Source organism: Rhinoraja longicauda, chromosome 33, assembly GCF_053455715.1.
Source record: "Rhinoraja longicauda isolate Sanriku21f chromosome 33, sRhiLon1.1, whole genome shotgun sequence".
NCBI classification, from domain to species: domain Eukaryota; kingdom Metazoa; phylum Chordata; class Chondrichthyes; order Rajiformes; family Arhynchobatidae; genus Rhinoraja; species Rhinoraja longicauda.
Window position 1 is genome coordinate 18,278,515 of NC_135985.1, and position 23,302 is coordinate 18,301,816.

Genomic DNA, 23,302 nt, shown 5'->3' on the forward strand with positions numbered 1-23,302 from the left:
ATTTTATAAAGAAGCAGGAACATAGCAGATGGAGTAGAATGTGGAGAAATGTGGTTATCCAACTTGCTGGGAAAGATAGAACTAGATGTGAGTATTGAGGGATATGTACACAAATCTCAGAAATGACTCGTATGGAAGGGAGAGGAGGTGAGTGGTTAGTCTACAGGGGATAAACACACCGGCCGGCCAATGATCGAAGCCACCTGATGCCCATGGAAGCTTCCCTGCAACCAAAACCCATGACTGGTACAATGAAACATAGAAAGTAGGTGCAGGAGGAGGCCATTCGGCCCTTTGAGCCAGCACCGCCATTCATTGTGATCATGGCTGAGTATCCACAATCAGTAACCTGTGCCGAACTTCTCCCCATATCCCTTGATTCCACTAGCCCCCAGAGCTCTATCTAACTCTCTTAAATTCATCCAGTGATTTGGGCTCCACTGCCCTCTGTGGCAGAGAATTGCACAAATTCACAACTCTCTGAAAAAGTTCCTTCTCACCTCAGTTTTAAATGGCCTCCCCTTTATTCTAAGACTGTGGCCCCTGGTTCTGGACTCCCCCAACATTGGGAACATTTTTCCTGCATCTAGCTTGTCCAGTCCTTTTAGAATTTTATATGTCTCTATAAGATCCCCTCTCATCCTTCTAAACTCCAGTGAATACAAGCCTAGTCTTTTCAATCTTTCCTCATATGACAGTCCCGCCATCCCAGGGATCAATCTCGTGAACCTACACTGCACTGCCTCAATTACATGGATGTCCTTCCTCAAATCAGGAGACTAAAACTGTACACAATACTCCAGATGTGGTCTTACCAGGGCCCTATACAACTGCAGAAGAACCTCTTTACTCCGAGACTGAAATCCTCTCGTTATGAAGGCCAACATGCCATAGCTTTCTTCACGATGAGTTTGATCTCTCCACTCAATTTTCTATCAGTAATAGTAACTGCAAGCACGACAAGTACTTAGGAAGGTAATTGGGAAGTTTGTTTTTATTAAAAGTCACAGGTGGGAGTAGTCTTAATTCAGTTATATGGATAGGATCTTAATATATCACACTGGAATCTTGTGTGAACTTTTGTGTTCCCATCCAAAAAGGATATATATTTTTTCTAAATGGTACAACAAAGGTTCATTTGGTGTTTGGTACAGTGGAGGATGGTAGGGTGGGTGAAGGGGGAGTGGGTGGAAGGAATTTTACTGTATTGAGAGAGAGAGTAGATTGGGTCCATCTTCTTTAGATGTAGAAGAATGAGAGGTGATTTCTCGCAACATATATAATTAAAATTCTTCTAAAGGTAGATGCCTGGAGTATGTTTCCCCTGCCTAGTGCCAAAAATTTTCAGTTATTCTTAGAAGAAAGAAATAGGACGTGGTGATATCCTTTAACTCAAAGGGTGACAAAAGTGTGAAAAGTAAGTTAACTCAGGATGGAGATTGGTAGATTCTTAAAGATAAAGGGGTTTAAGCATCTGGAAATTATATGAAAAGGTGGATTTGAGGTTTTAATTGTGAATGTTAGTTTCTATTTCTTCCATTGTACAGAATTTTAAAAAACTAAGGATATGTTAACACATCTACTGTGATGTTTTTCTGCCAGAGAAGTTATTTTCATTTTATGCACCCGGTCTCAAGCAGCATAAAGCTCTCCTTAATCTGGCTCAAAATTGCTTCAGTATAGCATTTTATAACTGTGTTCTAGACTAGGGCAGCACGGTGGCGCAGCAGTAGAGTCACTCCCTTATAGTGCCAGAGACCCGGGTTCGATTCTGACTACGGGTGCTGTCTGTACGGAGTTTGTGCATAAAATTGCAAACACACTAGTTTTACTGAGAAAACATTAATCAAACTGAATTTAAGACAATTATTTCATCTGCTTAATGGGACTGAATTTAAACCTGGCTTCAGAGGGAAAGGTCCACAACTTCAGGGCTATCCTATACCTAACTAATTGCTAATACTTTTCCTTCAACTAAAATTCCACAGTATTTTTATGAAATAAGTTTTTTTCTTTTCCACATAAGGACAAAATGAACCAAATATGGTTCATTGGCTCTCCCCTTCTTACAGAAAGTAGTAAATTAAACTCTTTGTAAATATCCTGAAAATGCCATTAGTATAATGAGGATTAAAGTGTTTCTGCAGTTCAATCTTGTGATGTATTCCAAAGCCAGTATGGTTCATAGTCCCTCCTCTTTTCCTGAAGGCATTCATTCACTCATTGTTGTTCCACAGGGACTGGATGCCATCAGCTACTTTGCCCAAGGTTTTGTGACTACGAATGATTTTGGACTGTTCCACCATGGGAAGCATTGCAGCCAATTCATTCACTGTCCATACTTTTCAGGATTGATTATTTGCAACAGGCAAATGTGCAGAACTGGTCTGGTTTTCCTCTTTGTCACAGAAAGGTTAAGAAAAGTTGCAATCACCTTTGAGATTACCAGCCAGATTAGCCAACTGATCTGGAAAATCTTTTTGGGTCACTCAACTTATAACCAGCAGGGCCACATTCCAAAGACTTTGATCCTTAAAACACAATAGAAGCATCTTTGGAAATAAGAAAGATTCATGTGATTATATGCAAAAGTTATTGTATTATTATTTTGGCGCATATTTTAATTGTGAATTCTGGAAAGTAGTATTATTGCATTTGGATCTCAGTGAATGTATTTTCCAATGAACACATGACTTATATTTATTACATGCACAGCATTCAATGGCGAGCGCAGATCAGGAGATAAAGTATTGCAAATATGAACCAAAAGCAGCTATTTAGTAATGAATTTGTGTTTTGTTTCTGGCACCAAGCACTTAAGTTGAAAAATGGCATCGCTGCGGCCAACAGTGGTAGCATGCAGTATTTATTCAGGATGTTATCAATTATAATTTATTTCTCCGTGCAGGAAAGGAGGAACTGCTACTAAAATATTACTTGGAAATTAGTCCCGTTTTAACAGATGGTCTTGTTTCTCTGACCTCTTAATATCCTTATAATGATGTCATTTACCATTCCATGCTCACCGAAGTCAGCCACCACTGGGTCTGTTATGGAAGGCCGGGCTGGGAGAATGTGATTGCTCAAAGCAGCATGTTTACTGGTTATGTTTTTGTAAATATGCCCAGCAGGAATTACTCCAGTGCATGTACAGTTTCTGCTCAGTCGAAAGTATGACAGGAAATGGCCCTCTTGTGGATTGGGCAGTGATAGGAATGTTACAAATTAGAGAGATCCATTGTCCTGTATGTGAGTTAACTTCAAATCAGCTGGTCAAACTGTTTGTGAATTCTTGAGAACACAGCAGAGGGAAAACGATCATTCAGAATGGACAAAGTGACCGGGCTTCTCACCCTTGCCAAATACCATCTATTTATTTCCTTTCTCATTGCTCCTTTCCTGACAATGAATGTCTCGAGGCTAGTCCGTCATGTTGAAAATCACCTCATGTCCTTGCCCAATGTTACATGTCCACACATGCATTGGTCGATTAATAGATATCAGAGCAGTTTTCCCTCACAAAAGACAGGGACATTGAGACTAATTGTAGCATTTGTAGCACAGATGATGTAAGGATTCTTAGTACAAGTTAGCTCTCTAGTGCATATACTGTATGATCATAATGACTTGTGCCCTTCCACCTTTCAAGAGGTTGCTGGCTAGTATTTTGGAACAATTCTATAGATATTTGTTGTCTTTAGTGCATCATTCTGAGAGCTGTCATTATTTGCACCCAAGGTTATCCAGCCACAGAAAGTCTTCAGCATCACATTCCACAGTGAAACCGAGGAAACTGGAGAGAGATGTTAGAGGAGGGGGGAGGTGGGCACAGGGGGATGGCAGGAACAGAATCTTCAATCTTTTCATAATCAAGGATAATTGAACATTAGGTTTTGATTGGAAGATTTGCACCAAAAAATGAAAGTGACCTTGTTCCTCATAGCCCACAGGAGTTGGAGGCATTACGACTGAGAAATGGACTCCCGCCATACACTGAATGTACTAAACAATTTTGTGTGCTGGTTACGGTTGTGTAAATGTTGTACATACCACATTTGGTCAAAGCCTCCTTGTACATGGACGATGCCGCTGTCTTCTGCTCAGATCCAGGGTCAGTCCGCAGATTGATCAGCATCTGCGACAGTTTGAGTCGACAGTAGGTGCCAGTTAACCGCAGGAAGAGCGAGGCTATGCCATTCAGCAACTGGCCTGACTGATCTTCCATCCCCTTCACCATCAAGTCTGACTTCTTGAAGGTGTTGGGGATCTGGTTCGGGGAGGGGGGGGGGGGGGGGCGCTGAGGCCCATGACAAGAATAGGCTGGAGCGATTAGCCAAGGTTGGAAAAACATTGAGTCTGTGGAAGCAGTGTTCCCTCTCAATAATGGGGGAAAATTTGGTTATCGGGTGTTAGGTGGTCTTGGGGCTGCTGTACTGGCGCAGGTGTGGCCCGTCCCCTGTTCCTGTGCCTCGGTGATCATTCAGGTTGTCTTCCCGTTCATTTGGGGTTCAAAGATGGACCGGATTATAAAGGTCATGATGCACAAGGCGGCAGACTTGTGTGGCCCCCAGGGGTGATATCTCTTCCCTTGTTTGAGGGGCATCTCCACCAGACCCTGACCCCCACTGTGCAGCAGCGGAAAGACCCTAGACTGTGGTCCTCCCCCACAGAGCTTTGGCATTGGCTGCACCCAGCTTCACTTCATCCCTTAGCACATACTCCTGCAGTCTGGACTGGGGTAGTCAGCAACAGTCCCAGACATACAACTCGCTCTGCTGGTAGATCAACAAGTTTCAAGCAGACCAAAAAGCGTCTTTCACCGAATTGATGACCTTACAGCAGCACTTGATGTCCATCTCCGAATGCTTCCCTGGGAATAGTCTCTAAACCAGAGAATCCTCTGTTACGGAACTGTTTGTGATAAACTGTGACAAGGACCCTTGTTTTATTATTCAGACTCTCATCGCAAATTCATACTCAGCGAAGATTTGGGCAACTATCTCCTCTCAGTAGCAGACACCCTGAGGGCAGTGTGCACTGGTAGTAAGATTCTGACAGTGCATGGAGGATCTGAGGGCCCCACTCACTGCCAGCTAAGCCAGCTCTTGGTGCTTGTTGGTAAGTTCTAACGATGAGGCATTTCACCAGACAAGCAGGGCAGTCTGCTCAGGGAACCACACCATAGGATCCATTGAGTCCTTTTCCTGCAGTGCCTGCAGGATATTCCGTGCTGACCACTGCCTGATGGGCTTGTAGTCAAAGATGTTGGTCCGGAAGAACCTTTCCACGAAAGACATGGTGCAACAATGTCCAGCTGACTGGCATATTGTGCAGCAGCTGAGGCAGGCCAATCCTTCACAATGCCAGGGACAGGAAGAACTGCAGCAGGTCGCGGCCCAAGTACTTTGGCTTTACACACAGCCTGATGCAGCCACACATGAAGGTGGCCATCTGGATGAGGGTGTTGGGCACACCTTGTGCTTTCCAGTGGGTGATTCTCGTAGTAGTCAGATAGGTGGATCATTCATTTTGGATGGCTTTGTTGGATCTAGTTGCCGCTCTGGCAGAGACCGGTTAATTCAATATTGGGATCACCTGGCCTATACTTCACTATTTTGAGATTATCCTCTAAATTTTAAGGGAGAAGTGTCATTTTTTACCCACAGAGTGTAAGTTATACTGGAACATGGTGCCAGATTTGGTGGCAGGAGAGATTGGATAGCACATTTAAGAGCCATTTAAGTCATAAGAACAGGCAGGGAATAGATGGGATACAGACCATGTGCAGGTAGATGGTAGTTAAACTGGCATCACATTGGTGCACACCTGGTGGGGCAAAGGGCCTGTGCTTATGTTCAATGTTCTATGCTCTGAGGCACAGTATCATATTTTAACTCAAAACCATATATAATTATTACACTTACAACTGATGGGGTGTGATTGTTCTCTTGGCATCAGCCGTGGTTCGTTCCTCTGAATCAGACTGTTATGAGTTCATATCCTTGAGATATTAGAGCACAAAATTCAGATGGTTTCTTTAACATAATCTTTGGGGCAGCACAGTGGCACAGCTGATAGACCCACTGCCTCATAGTACCAGACCTCGGGTGCTGTCTGTGTGGAATTTGCACATTCTGCCTGTGACTTCATGGGTTTCTTCCGGGTGCTCTGATTTCCTCCCTCATCACAAAGACGTGCAGGTTTCTTGGTTAATAGGCTTCTGTAAATTGGCCATAGTGTTTAGTGAGTGCATCAAAAGTGGGATAACATAGTGCAGTACAAGTGTGAACAGATGTTTGGTGGTCAGTGTGGACTCGGTCGACTGAAAGGCCTGTTTTATTGCTGTATCTTTCAATCAATTCAATCAATCATTTAATGCTCCATTGACATGCAGAGGGAATATAACTGTCAGAGATGCTTTTACATGGATAGAGGTGTTTCCTCACAGCTCAATGAATGCAGACGAGTAGACATGTTTCCTGAATAAAAACGGAATGCTCTTCAAAGGTATTTCATTAGCTGTGTCGTGCTTTGCTACATTAGGTTGCGGAAGGTGCTTGATAAATGTAGATCTTTCATATTTTTCTTCCAGATCTGGGCTACAGACTTAGACCTGGCCTACAGTGACCAGCTGGCCATGACACAACTGATGCTCTTCATTTCTCGTGGGAATCTGTCCTGTAAAGACAGCACATTTGAAGTACCTTCAAAGCTAAAGGAGAAAAAAAGGAGACTTCGCAGGCACGAAGTGGCAAAAGAGGTGGTAACGCAAACTGTAAGTGTGCACATTTTACAACAAGCAATCAAATTAGAAATTTGAAGCACCTCAACCATAAAATAATTTCATAACTGTTCCTCTCATTACAATCAGAAATTAATTAGAAGTCATTACAGAGCACTTACATACTTTTGGATGTCAGCGGGGTTAAAAACAGAATATAGTAATTAATTAATGCTTGCGTGAGAAACCACTGCATTGGAAACCTTATCAGGAACAAAATTGCCTGAAAGCATTGAATTAATACTGAAAAAGCCCACACACCCTAACTGTGGAAAAAAAACATGCAATATCTATAAAGCTAAACATGCAATATCTATAAAGCTAAACATTCATTATATTTGCAATACATTACCATCCACATAAATGCAGCTAAATAATCAACACATAAATAATTCATGATGCAATTCATTATGCATGCGTATGCATACATCATTGTTATAATGAGCACCTCATCAACTGCCAAATGTTAAACAATAGTACTCCATTATTGCAATGATATTCAAGTTTACGGTTGTTAAACTGCTGCTTGTATTATTCTGTCAAACATTAATTTAGTTGCAGTCCCATAGTACACACAACAGATTTTGTAAGTTTCTCCTTTTACAGTTAATGATATGATCAATGAGTGTTATTAAATCTATGAATATTATAAACATGATTAATTTTCAATGAGACGTTTAACACCAAGTAGGAGAAGCACGTTTTCCAAGCTTCCACACTACCATCTCGATATTAGACTGCTGGCCACTCCGAGCAAGTATATTCAAATAGTAAAGCAACCTTTAATTACAAAAGATGTTTTGACATTAACTGCTTTGGTTCTACCTAACATTTTGATCTTCACAGTGAGGTGGTTCAGTAACAGAATGACATCAAGTTCCATTTCCTCTCTTTACCCTCTATTTTTCTCTCTCACTTTCTGAAACTGCTGACTTCTCTCGGGTATGAGGCTGGATTGGCAATAACCTATGCAGGTTACAGCATGCTTTAGTGTCCATTCTGTTTGTACAAGAACAGAAATATGACTGTGGACTTGTTATTGTGCAGCCCATCTCTGTGCTTAGTATGCAGAACCTCCCTGGGTAAGAATTCACTGGTTAGCAACTCTGGCTGGCTTTACCCTTCCCTGCCCAAGAATATCAAGGCCAATCCTACTGCCCACTCTGTGGCCCTGGCTAAGGACAAACTAATTCACCATGGGATGGAGAAGGTTCACGGTTTAAACATGCCAGATATTCCCCGGTTACTCTTGATAAGTAGACATGATTTATTATTCCATCAGATTTAACAAAAGATTCTTAAACACCATTAGCAATTTGGTATTTCTTACACCAAATCGCCTCTATGTATATCCTGGTCCTAAATACTTCACCCCCAACTCTCTTTGTATGTGTGATGTTGCCACAATTTTGAAAATGTCATGATTTTATGTTTTCTTTTCTCATTATCGTTTGTTTTAAATAACTTTTATTACACTTCACCCTTGAATTACTTCTGCATATCAAACCAGCACAATCCATAATTAACTTTAAAAAGAAATTTAATATCAGATTTTGAATGTGAAATAATGGTGTATCCATTTTCTCCCCATGACATCAGCCAGGAGGAGCATCCCACAGGTGTGTCAAACATTTCCTGTCATTTCCCTCGATGTTGAATTATTAATTTTTATTATTATTAAATTTTGTAGATATGAATTATAAGTTGGTTCTTCTTCAAAAAAGAGTAATTTAGATGCAGCCTAACTGAAAGAAAATTTAAATATTCACCAATGAGCCAGAAATTCTGGGGAGATTTAACTCTTGTGAGGCTGCAAAATAGATTAATAGAACTTAGGCATAGGAAGCAAGGGAAAGAGCAGTGGGTTCGATGCTGTCATTTGGTTCACCTGCCACTTGTATGATGGGATCTACCGGCACATATTTCTACAATGGGATTGGACAAATAATACAAATCCTTTACCCAAGTATGATTCAGAAGTTAGGTTAGTTTATTTAACTAGAACAGCCTAATGCCGGTTTGACGTTCTCTCTCCAGACTGACTTGGCATGGGGGACAGTATCTCGGGATCAGTTTCCCGAAGATGGGTTAGCTGAATATGGTACCAGGAGGTCTGTCCTCACAGCCCCGCATTAAAGAACCAATCATGGTCATTCACACCTTGCTCCCAACACTGAGCTCCTTGCCGTGACCCTGGACATCCGTGAGACCAAACGCAGACGACTCGTGCGCTGGGCCAAGCACTTGCGCTCTGTCCACAATGGCCATCAGGAGCTTGTGGTTGCAACACATTATAATTCTTCTTCCCAATCCCGCATCGAACAATCCATCCTGAGCTTCCTCCATTGCCAGGGTGTGGCCAAACACAGATTAGAGGAAGAGCACCTTGTATTTCTCCTGGGCAGTTTATAACTTGATGGCGTGAACATTGAATTCTCCAATTTCAGGTTATCCACTTCTCCTTTGCCCCTTTCTCTGACCTAATCTACACAGGTTCTCTCACATATACCCTAATAATCAACCCCACCTCCCAACCCCTATTAGGCAGCTTATTTTTCTTCCCCCGCCCACTTCATTTGTCCATCATCTAAACACTTCACCCGCCCTTCTTCCCTCATTTGGTTCCATGCTTCACGTTTCTTTCCTGTCAAATTCCGTCATCTGCAGCCCTTTGTTATCTTCACCTATCTTCTCCCAGCCTCTGTCGCCATCTCCACCCTTTCCTGTCCCACCTGACTCCATGTGCCAATCAACCCTTCCTCACATAGATTCATCTATCACTTGCCAGGTCTTGCAGCATGCCTCCCCCTCTTTTTATTTTGGCTATTTCCCCTCTACCCTTTCAATGCTGATGAATTGTCCCGACTCAAAACGTTGACTGCCCATTTCCATCCCTGCTTGACATGCTGAGTTCCTCCAGCAAATGGGTTGTCGCCCTAGTCTTCCATGAGTTTTACTGAGCTTTGTTTTTAATAAATGTATTAAAAAGGCTTGTGTCATACTTTAATGAAATCATGTCAACCAAAATATTTGATCGGCAGATGCACTTATCTGAGTTGCTCATTTAAGCTTAATAGGCCACAGTAGGGTTTCATGATAATATATACATATCTGTACTAGATATTATTTGCCTTTCAGCAACTTCCTTTTGTGAAACGTTACGGAGTGTTAAGCACACAGTTGAAACATGCCAATTTATCCATGGTCCACTACAGTGTACTCTTCAAGATTTTTAAAGCTCACGGAATTGGTTTTGATATTAAGGTATTGAAGTTTTTCTTGTCTCACAAGGTTTGCCATGGTAGTAAGCACTCTAGGTGGTCTTCTCTGACGTCAGAGAAGCATGGTTTTATTCTATTAAACAAATCAGTTGCAAGGTTTTTTTTCTCAACTATATACACAGGTTTATATAGAGGATATGTGTTATTATATACATTTGGAAATCCTATTAAGTCATGCCAATTTCTAAAAGCTCACAACATTGAACAGTATAGCACAGGAACAGGCCCTTCAGCCCACAATCTCTGTGCCAAACATGATGCCAAGTTAAACTAATCTGCCTTTACGTGACCTACTGTATATGTCTCCATTCTCTGCATATCCATGCACCTATTGAAAAGCCTTAAATTTCACTATTTTATCTGTTCCACTACCACCAATGGCAACATTTTATTGGCACTCACTACTCTGTGTAAAAATAAAACTTGCCCTGCACATCTCCTTAAAACCTTTCCCTTCAGACCTTAAAACTATTCCTTCTGGTCTTTAACTTCTTTCTCCCTAAATTCAAATGAAATTTTCTTGAAATAACAATGTATATGCTTTTGTTGAAGGAATCTCCCTCCCTTGTGTACAAGATGGCCTTAGATTCCAGGTGCCTGGGCATCTTCCAGTTCCTCACTAAAACACAGTAATTCCTGCCTGAGTTTGTGGGCACTGAGTGCTGGCATTGTTTCTTACTGGGGAGGTGAAGAGTAATTAGTACTCGCCAAACTCAGTCTTAATCTAAGCCACAGTTCATATCACATGCATTGCCAATAACAAGGGCCAGATTATAGCTATGAGACACCTGAACTGATTTATCCCTCTATAACCTGGGGCTCTGGAGGCAACAACTCTGTTGCCATTGTCCTGGCTCAGACCAGGAGAAGCTCACAAATTGAAGCAGAGATTATACTTTCCCATATGAATGACTTATTCATTGAATAAACTGTTGGAGGAGATCTCACAAATATGGCTTTTTAAAAATTATCATTAAAAATACCCATTTTAGTCAACTTGATTTACTTACAGTTTCTATAAAACAATATCTTACAGGGTAGAGTTTCCGAACATTAACTTCGACTGCAGTGACAGGCCTTTTGGAAATCTTAATACACCACATCCGTTTGCTTCCTTTTATCTATCCCAATAGTTATGTTCTCAGATTTATAAAACAATCTCCCCGTAATAAAACCATGCCTGGTCCTCTTATGCTTTGTTTAAAATTCATTAAAAATGGATTACAGCATTTTCCCAGTAACTGATGTTATGTTAACTGGCTTGCAGTTCCCTCGTTCTCTCTTTTTTTCTTAAAAAATGTTGTTATATTTATTGTTTTCCGATCCACTGCAGAATACCAGAAAATTTGAACGTTGACAACTACTTAATTCACACAGCGGCAACAACAACTTTTGGGACCATCGGTTCCAGTGAATTTCCTTCAGTCCAGGATACCTACAATTTTTTTAATATGTTTTGTTTTTGAATAATGAAGACAATTTGCAATATATTTGTTTAACTTCTATTCATTTCCTCTTTACATGGAGGTTCTTACCTTTTCGTTTTCTATTTTTGTGCTACTTTACATACATACAGCATCTCCCTCTTTCTCGGTTTTAAAGCAATTAACATGCTGTATCTTTTATTGGTTTCCCAAATCCTCACAAACCACAAGCCTGCTAATTACTTTAGTTAAATTTAAATGGATTGCCATTCTCAGTGTGTTTGGATGAAATATATATTCATTGAGAATTTGGAAATATTTATTTAAAATATATACCATTGCTTATCTACTGCCATAGCTTCAATCTTATTTCTCAATTACTTTACCAGCTCTTCACTTTTTAGCCCTCTGTACCTATGTAGTTGTCCTTATTTAACCTTAGGACTCTAATTTTTTTCTTTAAATGTGTCACTCTCAGACTGAATATGAAATTCTACTTTATTACCATCACCATTCCTCCGATGATCCATTGTGAAGAAATTATTAATCAATCCTGCCTCACCAGATCTAGAAATGTATGTTCGCTATTGGGGTCCACAACAGTTGAGTTACCTCTCTTTCTTGTCTACCTCACATGAACTTAACCTCAAGACTATTAATTTTATTGCCAAGGTCATTAAATTCCCTATGATTATTATATTAACTTTGTCACAACCGTCATCATCTATCTGTAAAGAGGTTTCCCATTTCAATCACTAGAGGAAATAGTTGAGGTAGGTACAATAACAACATTTTAAAAATATTTATACAGGAAAGGTTTAGAGGGATATGGGCTAGGTGTGGGGGAAATGGGACCAGCATAGATGGGGCATCTTGGTTTGCATGAATGGTCTTGGGCTGAAGGACCTATTAACTTTCCGTATGACTCTGCAATTCTAATCTCCATTGGGGGTTAAACTTGCTGAGTTCAACAAGTGTAACTTACCAAGAGTTGGATGGGAGTGAAGAAACCAAGCTTATTCATCCCATTTACCTTTTAACAGGTACCATTTACCTAACCTCTCACCCATCAGCCGTCGCATAGACAGTCTCCCTAGTCCTCACCTTTCACCCCATCAGCCGCCGCATACAACACATAATCCTCTGAAATGTGCGCCACCTCCAACGGGATCCCAACACTAATCATATCTCCACCTTTTTCCGCCTTCTGCAGAGACCGTTCCCTCTGCAACTCCCTGGTTAACTCATCCCTTCCCACCCAAACCACCCTCTCCCCAGGTATCTTCCCCTGCAACCGCAGAAGATGCAACACCTGTCACTATACCTCCTCCCTTGATTATGTCCAGGGACTCCCGACAGTCCTTTCAGGTTAGGCAGAGGTTCACTTGCACCTCCTCCAACCTCATCTACTGTATCTGTTGTTCAAGATGTGGACTCTTAAACATCGGCGAGACCAAACGCAGACTGGGCGATCATTTCGCTGAACACCTTCGCTCAGCCCGCCTGAACCTACCTGATCTCCCGGTTGCTAACACTTTAATTCTCCTTTCCATTCCTACACAGACCTTTCTGCCCTAGGTCTCCTCCATTGTCAGAGCGAGGCTAAATGCAAATTGGAGGAATAGCATCTCATATTTTGCTTGGGCAGCTTACAGCCCAGTGGTATGAATATTGATTTCTCCAACTTCAAGTAACCCCGGCATTCCCTCTCTCTATCCCTCCCCTGACCAAGTATCACCGGCTTCTCCTTTTCACCCAACAAACAGCTTACAATGGCCTGTTTCCTTTATCATCATTACTTTTTTACATATCTTTCATTCATTGTTCTTTATCTCTCTACATCATCATCTATATCTCTCATTTCCTTTATCCCTAATTTGTTTGAAGAAGGGTCTCGACCTGAAACATCACTCATTGCTTCTCTCCAGAGATGCTGCCTGTCCTGCTGAGTTACTCCAGCTTTTTGTATCTAAGCTTATTATATACTTGCATTTAAGGTTGCCAAAACCATTTTGAATTTTACTTTGAAATGTTTTAATGGGTTCTGCTTTGTGAGAAGAATCTCAGTGTTTCTAGATAATATATATTTAAATGTAATGGTCAGTTTTTACTGCACCTGTTTACATTCTGCACCATTGATGTGCTAAACTACCTACACTGAAGGGTTGCCTTCCAAAGTTAACATTATTGCTACTAGGAGCTCCCTGAGGCAACGAGAAAAAGCCTTCCTTGGACTTCTCCAATATTTGTCCATACATAAATAAAGAGTATAACTCAATACATCAGAAGTCCTCCAGTCCAGAGTTCAGTCATTAACCTTCAACCAGTACCAGAAGGTTGGGGAAATTTTCTAAAGTGGCTAAAGCTGGCAGAGAATGTCTCTGCACAAGTTGTTGGGAGATGGTAAGGCTCAGTTGTGCTGCCCTCCATGGTGGAATAGCTTGCAGAAACTTATTTTCAAAGCTACTTTGCTGCTAAGGGAATTACTTGGCAGCAAAACTTCTGCTTTTTAATAGTTATCACGTAAAAACATTGAAAGAATATTCTCAGGAGGAGGGAATAACCTCAAGGGATTTTCATAGCATGCATCATCCCAATGAGATCTAATATGTGGTACTTACTCTGTTTTAATAGGAAAGACAAGGAACAGTTTTTATACTACATGAAGGAAACAAGAGGGATCGCCTAGGGATGGTGTAAGTTTACCCATTTGAACACTTCCTCACCCCACCTCCATACACATTTTCATTCAAGTATTAAGCTTTACTCAGCAATAATTCAATTCACTTAAGTTGTTTGCATGTGGGATTCAGTGCTTGTTTTGGAAGAACATTAGAGACTTTTCCTAACTGCGTGGATTACCATTTTGGTATCTAGTTGATTTAACCTATTGCTTTTCAATGGTGTATGATTAATAAAGTATATTTATTGCACAAATCCTTCAGTTGACATGTAAAAATAGTACCTCATCTTTCATATTTCCCAGAAGATTTGTGCCCCGCGAGAATGAAAATGCTCATTAAATTCCATCAGCATTTCCCCGAAATGAGACTGTGATTGTTTTTAAGCATGTAAAGGGAATCATTAGTAAACTCATTTGTTTGTATATCATTAACAGAACAATCGGGGAAGATCTCCAGGGGGCTCTACTGACCTTTGCTCGTAATCTCTCTGTCATTCATCAGGAAATAACAGCACCTAATGTGCATTGGGAGAACAATTTTCAGGTGAGGCATTAATTAACTAATGTTTTCCTGTTAATTTTTATAGTTTATTAACATTGAAATGTTTTAAGATTGCACAGTGATTGGAAACAAGGTGTCACTCAAGATTTATTCAACAATCATAACTCTACCCCTTAGTTAAAATTGCAGATTGTATGCTATTATGAACCGAACGAAAGATGGAGATAAATTTCAGCAGGCAGTTAGATTTCAGAAGTCAATGGTCCCTCTTGATTGGCAAGGTCAAGAAAGGCAGTTGATGCTGCTCCATGCATAACTCTTGGAGTTATCATGTAGTGAAGATCATGTCCATTGTACCTCTGGGCACAGGTCTTCTGCCCCTGGAGGAGGCAGGAGAGGAGGACCCTGATGATGATTGTCCCTGTGGCAGACGTCAGTGAGACTTCTCTCCAGTAACCCCAGTTGAATTGGTATCTATTCGTATAGATGATCATAACAAATGTTAGGCAGATGTAGAAGGAAAATCGAGTCTGCAGACATGCAGGAGGAACGCAAGGCAACATTTTATATATTTTAATGCAAGGCATCATACAGGTAAAGCTGATGAACTGGGGGCAGTATTTAATGTTTGGGCATTTCATGTTGATGCTTTAATGGAGATATAATTGAAAGCAGGGCAAGTCTGGCAAATTAACATTCCAGCATATAAAATCTTTAGGCAGCACAGGATGGCTGCAAATAAATAGAGGTGACAATACAATATTAATTAAGGAGTCAATTACTGCATTAAGGTGGGGCATCTGAGGCAGTTTTCCAAACGAGGACATATGGGTGGAGCTTGGATATAAAAATGATGAGGTTGATTAATTTGATTGCGCAGACAACATGCAGGAGATAGAGGAGCCGATATGTAGGCAAATGGCAGAACTGCAAATTAACCAGATAATGATAGTAGGGGAGTTAAATTTTCCCTTTAACACTTGGTTTGCCTTAGTGAAAAGCTAGGATACAGCAGAATTCTTGGGAACAAAGAAAAAGATGTTGCTACTTGGGATAGAGAGAAATGGCAATAACCCCAGGGTATGAAGCTGAGCAACCTAGGGCGGCACAGCGATAGGCTTGCTGCTTTACAGTGCCAGAAACCAGAGTTCGATCCTGATTATGGGTGCTATCTGTATGGAGTTTGTACATTCTCCCTGTGACCTGCGTGGGTTTTCTCTGGGAGCTCCGGTTTCCTCCCACTCTCCAAAGACATACAGGTTAGTAGGCTAATTGGCTTGGTATAATTGTAAATTGTCCATAGTGTGTTTAGGACAGTGTTAGTGTACGCGGATCACTGGTCATTGCAGAACGATGGGCCAAAGGGCTTGTTTCCTCGCTGTATTTCTAAACTAAACTAAAACTAAACTTAAGGAAGTATTAGTGGGAGAACATTCCAGCTGTCATAATCATAACCTTAAGTTTTAAGGTTACAAAGAAGTCCTAAAAATTAGGGGAAAGTCTGATTTCAGTACAATAAGGCGACTAGGCAAATGTGGACTGGGAGCAGCTGCATGCAGGTAACCATCTAAATATTTAAATGTTGTGAAAGTCTATGTTTCCACCACCCCCTCATGTTTCCACCAGATTAGAGGGGAAAAACGTCTTCCTTGATCTTCTCCAAATCTTCTTGCCCTTGCCTTAACCTGTGCTCGCTGGTTATTGATACCCCCATTAAGGAAAAAAAAGCCTCATTATTTATCCTATCCAGCTGCTCATAATTCTGTGCATCTCAATCAGATTCTCCCTCAGCTTCTTCCATTAGAAAGGAACCAAACACAACCTATTTAAAAAGATAGACAAAAAATGCTGGAGTAACTCATATCTGGAGAAAATGGAAAGATGAAGTTTCGTGTTGCGACCCTATTTCAGACCAGTCAGAAGAAGAGTACTGACCCAAAACATCGCTAATCCATTTTCTCCAGAGATTCTAACTGACCTGCTGAATTACACCTGCATTTTGTGTCTATCTTCGGTATAAATCAGCATCGACAGTTCACTTTTTTCCCAACCAATTTACCAATCTTTCATCATGGCTGAAATGCAATATCCCAGGCACCATCCTGGTGAATCTCCTCTGTGCCCTCTCCAATTACATCCTTCTTACAAAATGGCATCCAGAACTACATACAGTACTCCAGCTATGGCCAAGCTAATAATTGATATAAAGCATCATATCTTCTCCATGTTATGTTTATTGCCCAGGATGATGAAGCACGAGACTATCTAACAGACATTCTCAAAGCCCCATTGAAATGTGTAACATGCCCACCAAAATCACAAATCGTTTGGGAAGGCACAGGGAACTAGAGTCCATTTATCACAAGCATATGGTAGCCCCATGTAAATAGTAGAGAACATGCACCGCCCACCAAACCACCACCTAGCCTGCCAGACACTCCTGCCTCACCCACGGCAGAATTTGTGGCTTTCACATTGACTTCATCAGCCATCTCAGAAAACATGGAGTTAAGTCATCCTCTAATCCAGGGGCCTCCAAACTTTTCAGCATGAGGGCCACATTATATATTTGGCACATTTTTGTTGGCCGTAGGAAAAAATAAAGAAGTGTGAATTTTATAAATGTAATGAACTCACAAAGGTTTAGACTAGGTTACGTTAGATTAGATTAGGAAAGGTTAAACTAGGTTAGGTTAGATTAGTTTACATTAGGTTTATAGGGGAACAAATAAATAATATTCAATTTTTATAAAGAGCTTAAAATATTGAAATATATATATACCGTAGGTGTTCAATTATTTATTAAACAGAAAAAATACAGTGACCACCACTGGGGGAGAGAGAGGGGTAGAGGGGGGGTGGGGGAGAGTCGGGGTAGAGGGGGGGTGGGGGAGAGTCGGGGTAGAGGGAGCAGCGGGTGAGAGCGGGGGCGCCGGGAGCGGGAGGGTGTCAGAGGGTCCGGTGGCCGGGGCTTGCGGGGGCTGCTCTCTCCCCTCTCCTCTAGAGCCAGTGAGATCTGCGCCGCTGCTCCACTCTCTTCCCCGGCTCCGTCTCCATCTAACGCAGCGAAATAAGAACAAACACGTGTAGTTGTTGTTCAGAAGCCCCGCATCCCCGGGGTGAGCGGCGGTGGCGGCGAGGAGGGAAGCTTCACTTGTGTTTGTTTTCATTTTGCAGATTCTTTAGGGCAAATGGGCATCCAAGTGATTACTGTTTGCACAGGAAAGCGCCTTCTTGTAAACCACCATTCCTTGTTTCTATCCTCCTTGTGCTTTCTCTGCTTGATTGCAGCAAATAACACACCTGTAGTTGCAGTAACAAATGTTACAGAAAGTGAGTGGGTGCCAAACATTTGCAAAAATCTGCAGTTCCTTGTGTCTCATGCACAGAATGCAGCTGTCATAGATGGATACCTTGCCGGCATCTTCTCTTTGTCCCATAGTTTTGTTCTTGCTCACCCTCCCCCACCCCCCCCCTCCCCCCCTCCCCCTCCAGACAGAAAAGGATAGAGTTCCCCTGGTCCTCACCTTTCACCCAACCAGCCTCCACATCATCTTCCGACATTTGTTGTCACCTCCAACGTGATCCCACCACCAGTCACATCTTTCCATCCTGACCCCTTTTCGCCTTCCACAGAGACTGCTTCCTCTGCAACTCCTTGGTTAACTCATCCATTCCCATCCAAACCACCCCTCCTCAGGTACTTTCCACTGCAACTGCAGGAGATGTAACATCTGTCCCGGTACCTCCTCCCTCATCTCCATCCAGGGACCCCAGCTGTCCTCCCAGGTGAGATCGAAGTTCATGTGCACCTCCTCTCGCCTCATTTGCATCTAGTGTTCCAGAAGTGGCCTCCTGTACATCAGTGAGACCACGACTAGATTCAGCGACTGCTTTGTCAAATGCTTGCTTTTGGTCTGCCAAGGCCAACAAGATTTCCATGTTGCTAACCATTTTAACTCCCCTTCCCATCCCCATACTGACCTTTCTATCCTGGGCATTCTCCATTACCAGAGTGAGACCATACCCAAACTGGAGGAACATCACCTCATATTCTGCTTGCATAGCTTACAACCCAACAGTACGAAAATTGAATTGTCCAATTTTAGGTAACTAACCCACAAACAGCCCCCTTCCTTCTCCCCCAAGACTCCCCACCCCCCTTCTTTCCCACCACTCCCCTCACTTGAACCCTTGCTGATCTCGCACAAGTTTGTCCCCTTCCCCTCCACCAGCATCACAATTGACAACTTTTCTATCCTCAAGTTTGACAATTCACAACTCTTTATCCTTTTGGGCTCCCACCTGTCTTTTTTTCTTGTCTTTCTTGCCTTTGTCCAACAATCTGCCTATCAAAACAAAACAATGACGTACAGGTATGTAGGTTAATTGGCTGGGTAAAAATGTTATTAAAAAAAAAAAAAAATTGTCCCTAGTGGGTGTAGGATAGTGTTAATGTACGGGGATCGCTGGGCGGCACGGACTTGGTGGGCCGAAAAGGCCTGTTTCCGGCTGTATATATATGATATGATATGATATGATAATGCTTGTTTAATTTAGAGATGCAGCGCGGAAACAGGCCCTTCGGCACACCGAGCCCGCGCCGACCAGCGATCACCGCACATTAACACTATCCTACACACACTAGGGACAATTTACAATTATACCAATCCAAATAACCTACATACCTGTACGTCTTTGGAGTATGGGAGGAAACCGAAGATCATAGAAAACCCATGCGGTCATGGGGAGAACGTACAAACTCCGTGCAGACAGCACCCATAGTCGGGATCTAACCCGCGTCTCCGCACTGCAAGCGCTATAAGACAGCAACTCTACCGCTGCACCACCGTGCCGCACCTTGTGTCCACCTATTACTGGCCATGCTCAGTCCTGCCCCTCCTCTCTTCCAGCTTTCTTTCCTGCCCACCCTGCAATCAGTCTGAAGAAGGATTCTGACCCAAAGGGTCACTTACCATATACTCCGGAGATGCTAACTAACCAAGAGTTATTCCAGCATTTTGTGTCTAACCTAACATGCTTATTTTACAGGCAGCGATTCAAGATATTGAAATAATCCTTGGAGTTACAATAGAGAACAAGTCCAAAGGAGGTAATTCCATCCTTCCATTAGAGCTTATGACATGAAGAACCTAATTCTGAGCAACTACAGATATTTAACAGTGAACTACTTGAGCTCCAATTCTACCTCGCTGGAATCCTGTGCTATTGTTAGCGATCTAAAAAAAGTCTGCATGTGTTTCAATGTTTCAGCTTTGTCCAAGGAAGCAAAAGAAATGTCCACTGGAATCTGTTTTCCAATCAGGATATTGTTGGAACCGATTAAAGCTTAGTCAAAAATGGCAACTAAAATGTTATAGATGAGATAAACATAATGTGTTCTGCTGTAAATAAGAACTATTGTAAACTCAGATTCTTCTCCTTTTTGTTTTCCCATTCCTCCCCACATCCCAGGATGAAACCATCCAGTAAGAGATGCTTAAAACCAGTCAGAAATAATTGAATATGTGGTACATTATTAAACTGGTTAAATCCTGTAGAATTCCGTCCAAAGTTCACTGACAAATTGTAATGAGCATTTTACAGGCCCCTATTGTTTCTGTGCTGTTTTCGTGCAATATAAAGACAAGAGAAAATATTCCACACTATGTCTTCTCCTGTGCCTGCAGTCAGGAACAAACTAGCCTGTTCAGAGTAATTTGTGCCGTCAAATGTATTCAATATCACAGATCAGTCCAAATCTGGTCTTCACTCAATAGTTATGGCTTGGAAATAGTTAACATTTTAGGCACTGAAATTAAGTGTAGGGCTTTAATACCACACCTGCAAAAGTTAAACAACCAGAAAGAGCCTTTGTGCTATAAATCCCACCATTTCAGCAGAATCTTACCATATCACGACCCATCCAAAGTTTCCTCCTTAAATACACTCATATATTGTTGAATATCTACTATTGAAATCTACTGTTTTGGAAAGGCAACATAGCTTAGTGGAGAGGAGTCAGAGTTCCCTGCCAATTATTTGATCTTGGTGTATGAATCTCCACCCCTTTTCTGCAGGGGTTAATTGACCGCACCTCTGCTGATCTCGCTGAGATTCTGTTCTTAGGAAAACCATATTAGAGAATTAACATAACTTGAGAGAAGATACAATACTCATTTCACAAAATACAAGACAATCACTTGGCCTGAATATATTCCATCTATCTTATTAACATATTTTACAATAGATGTCTTTCACAATATATTAATTATTCACCTGATTACAATATCCATGATCACAACCTTTTCCAAACCTTAGAACTAGTCAGCCAATTACCATATTGCACAATAACTCCCTTCTTCAGTATCATGGTATTATTCATGTAATTATAACAGGAAAGAAGCACAGCTGATCCTATTTGGACCGTTGTGTAGTATCTCCAATTGTTCAGTTTGACAACGCGACCTTGGTGTTATTGTTGAAGGTGGAAATCCACAACCCTGCCATGGCCACCAATATTTCAAGTCTAAAGGACCATGACAACAATACAAAAATGCTTATGTATCTTATACAGAACACTAATTCCCAATTTCACCCTTTTTTTGGTCTCATTTCTTCTTCCTGGCAGGCTATTCCTCCACCTTTTCATTATTGTAGTAATTATTAGACTTTCACCTTAGATCAAGTAATCTAATCTGTAAGGCCCACAAGAGCTACGTCTCACTCCCTCAAGGGCACTAAACGAACTGGAACATTCTGTGGAGACCATGAGCGATATTATCATTTAGTTTTATGTCTTCTTTTATTCCCACTAAATGTTGTTCTGCATTAAAAAAGAGGCGTATTTAAAAAACCACAAGGGTTGATGACATTGTCTTGACTAGTACCCTAATAGTGTTATCATGTTACACTCGAAGCTCTTGTTAACAAATGGCAGACATATCCAAACTATTGACAATGGCTCCACTCAGGTTCTTAATGTTAAAAAAATCTTGACATATTTGAAAAAGTTTAATTTCACTCAGACTGTTTAGCATTGTACAGATGTTATAACTATGCCCAATAAAAAGCACAGTGAGATACTACTGAACGCGTACAAAAGTGTGTTCAGCACACTATGTTTAACAATTGTGTCTATTTGTGCTATTTACCTTGCATTGGACAAAAGTACAGAGCAAATATTTTCGGCATAGTCACTATGAATTGCTGCATCTGACAAATAGTTTCAAAGCTCAGATGACTGAGAGCCAGGGGAAAGCTTGCAGAGCTTGTTATAATGTTCAGCATTATGCAGCAATTCAGATGAACAGAGTTTCCCGATACAACAAATTACTGAGTGGTTCAGTCAGTAAATGAACCCTTTTCCCTGAACGAACCATTATAATTACCTGAACTTTATTGTATGTTCCTCCATGGCAATTCTGTCTTGAGCTCCTAGGACTTTCAATTAGTAGCCATGGTCTTGAGCATAGGCAACCACGCTGCAAAGACTAATAATAAAAATGTAATTTATGTTAAAAAAAATTAAAGTTAGTATTATTTTTTAGCAAACTGACCTTTTGTATTTTTCTAAATTAGATTTATTATTTCTATTTCAATCATGGTTTGAGATTACATCAATTTTGCAAAAGAGCTAAATGTACTTAAGGATTCAGTGACCTCACAGTCATATTGCTTTAATAGTACTTCTACAAAATGAAATGTTCCTCTGCAATGATTTCTGCAGCTTACAATCACTAGCACTACCAGGTTTGCTAAGGTCTTGTTTTGCCAGATTGAGTAAAATGTGTTCATTGGAAGTTTTATCACATGATCTCCAGCAATCCTGTCCCCATTCTCCCAAAAAGCCTATCCTGACATTGTACTGGATTCCCACAATCTACTGGGAGAGAAAAGACACTTCATAAACCCACATGATTGTTGACAGATACAGCCTTGTATAATATATATAAAATTAATGAACAGAAAAGTTTAAAGCAAATTACAGTAATCTCCCAATGTATTCTTTTTAGGTACCAGTTAAACCAAAGCCCTGTAAAGTAAAATAAAATATCCAGTGGCTGTATTTGAATCGAAGCAGAGGAGAGCTCCCAAATGTTATGGGCGTTATGTTTTCCTTCAAACACCATAATTAAAAGTGATGAGGGGAGGAAGGGGGAAGAACAAAGGAGGACCCGGTGTGGAGGGACGGACCGCCATGAAGGGGGGTGGGGGGAGGAATAAAGGTGGACCTGGTGTGGGATACTTTGCACCTTTTGTCAGTGCCTTTTATGTACCTTGGGTATGCAGGCAAAGAATTTCACTGACTTGTCACATGTGACAATAAGTATTCATTCATCAATTTGTTGTTTGTGGAACCTTGCTGTGCACAATTTGATTGTCTCCATGTTTCTCTACAATACAATGATACTTTTTCATCATCATTGTTTCACCATATGTCATGATCTAAGATTGTGAACAGTGCTACATAAATGGAAGGTTATGACTGATTTTATGTTTATTGAAATCCAAAGAGATATTTGCCTCAAAGAATGAAAGGGGCCTACAATTTATTTGCGGGTGCTAGTAGATTGTTTCAGCTTAATTGTAGATTGCAAGACATACAAGATGTCATAAAATGGAAAAGGA

The 23,302-nt window shown here is 41.1% G+C and overlaps 1 protein-coding gene across 9 annotated transcripts in view; it reads left to right on the forward strand.

The window, feature by feature from the left end:
• Positions 1–22,162, forward strand: part of iqch (IQ motif containing H) — a 121,998-nt gene extending 99,836 nt beyond the window's left edge. For 7 of the 9 annotated variants that reach the window (XM_078427556.1, XM_078427558.1, XM_078427557.1 and 4 more), the window contains 5 exons: positions 6,593–6,775; positions 9,920–10,045; positions 14,121–14,182; positions 14,605–14,713; positions 19,724–22,162. In XM_078427556.1, the coding sequence (XP_078283682.1) occupies positions 6,593–6,775; positions 9,920–10,045; positions 14,121–14,182; positions 14,605–14,713; positions 19,724–19,819 (576 nt within the window). In that variant the 3' untranslated portion in view covers positions 19,820–22,162. Of the gene's footprint in view, positions 1–6,592; positions 6,776–9,919; positions 10,046–11,964; positions 12,075–14,120; positions 14,183–14,604; positions 14,714–19,723 lie in introns of those variants that run through there. The other 2 variants (XM_078427559.1, XM_078427561.1) reach the window with 2 other exon arrangements.
• Positions 22,163–23,302: the final 1,140 nt, after the last annotated feature.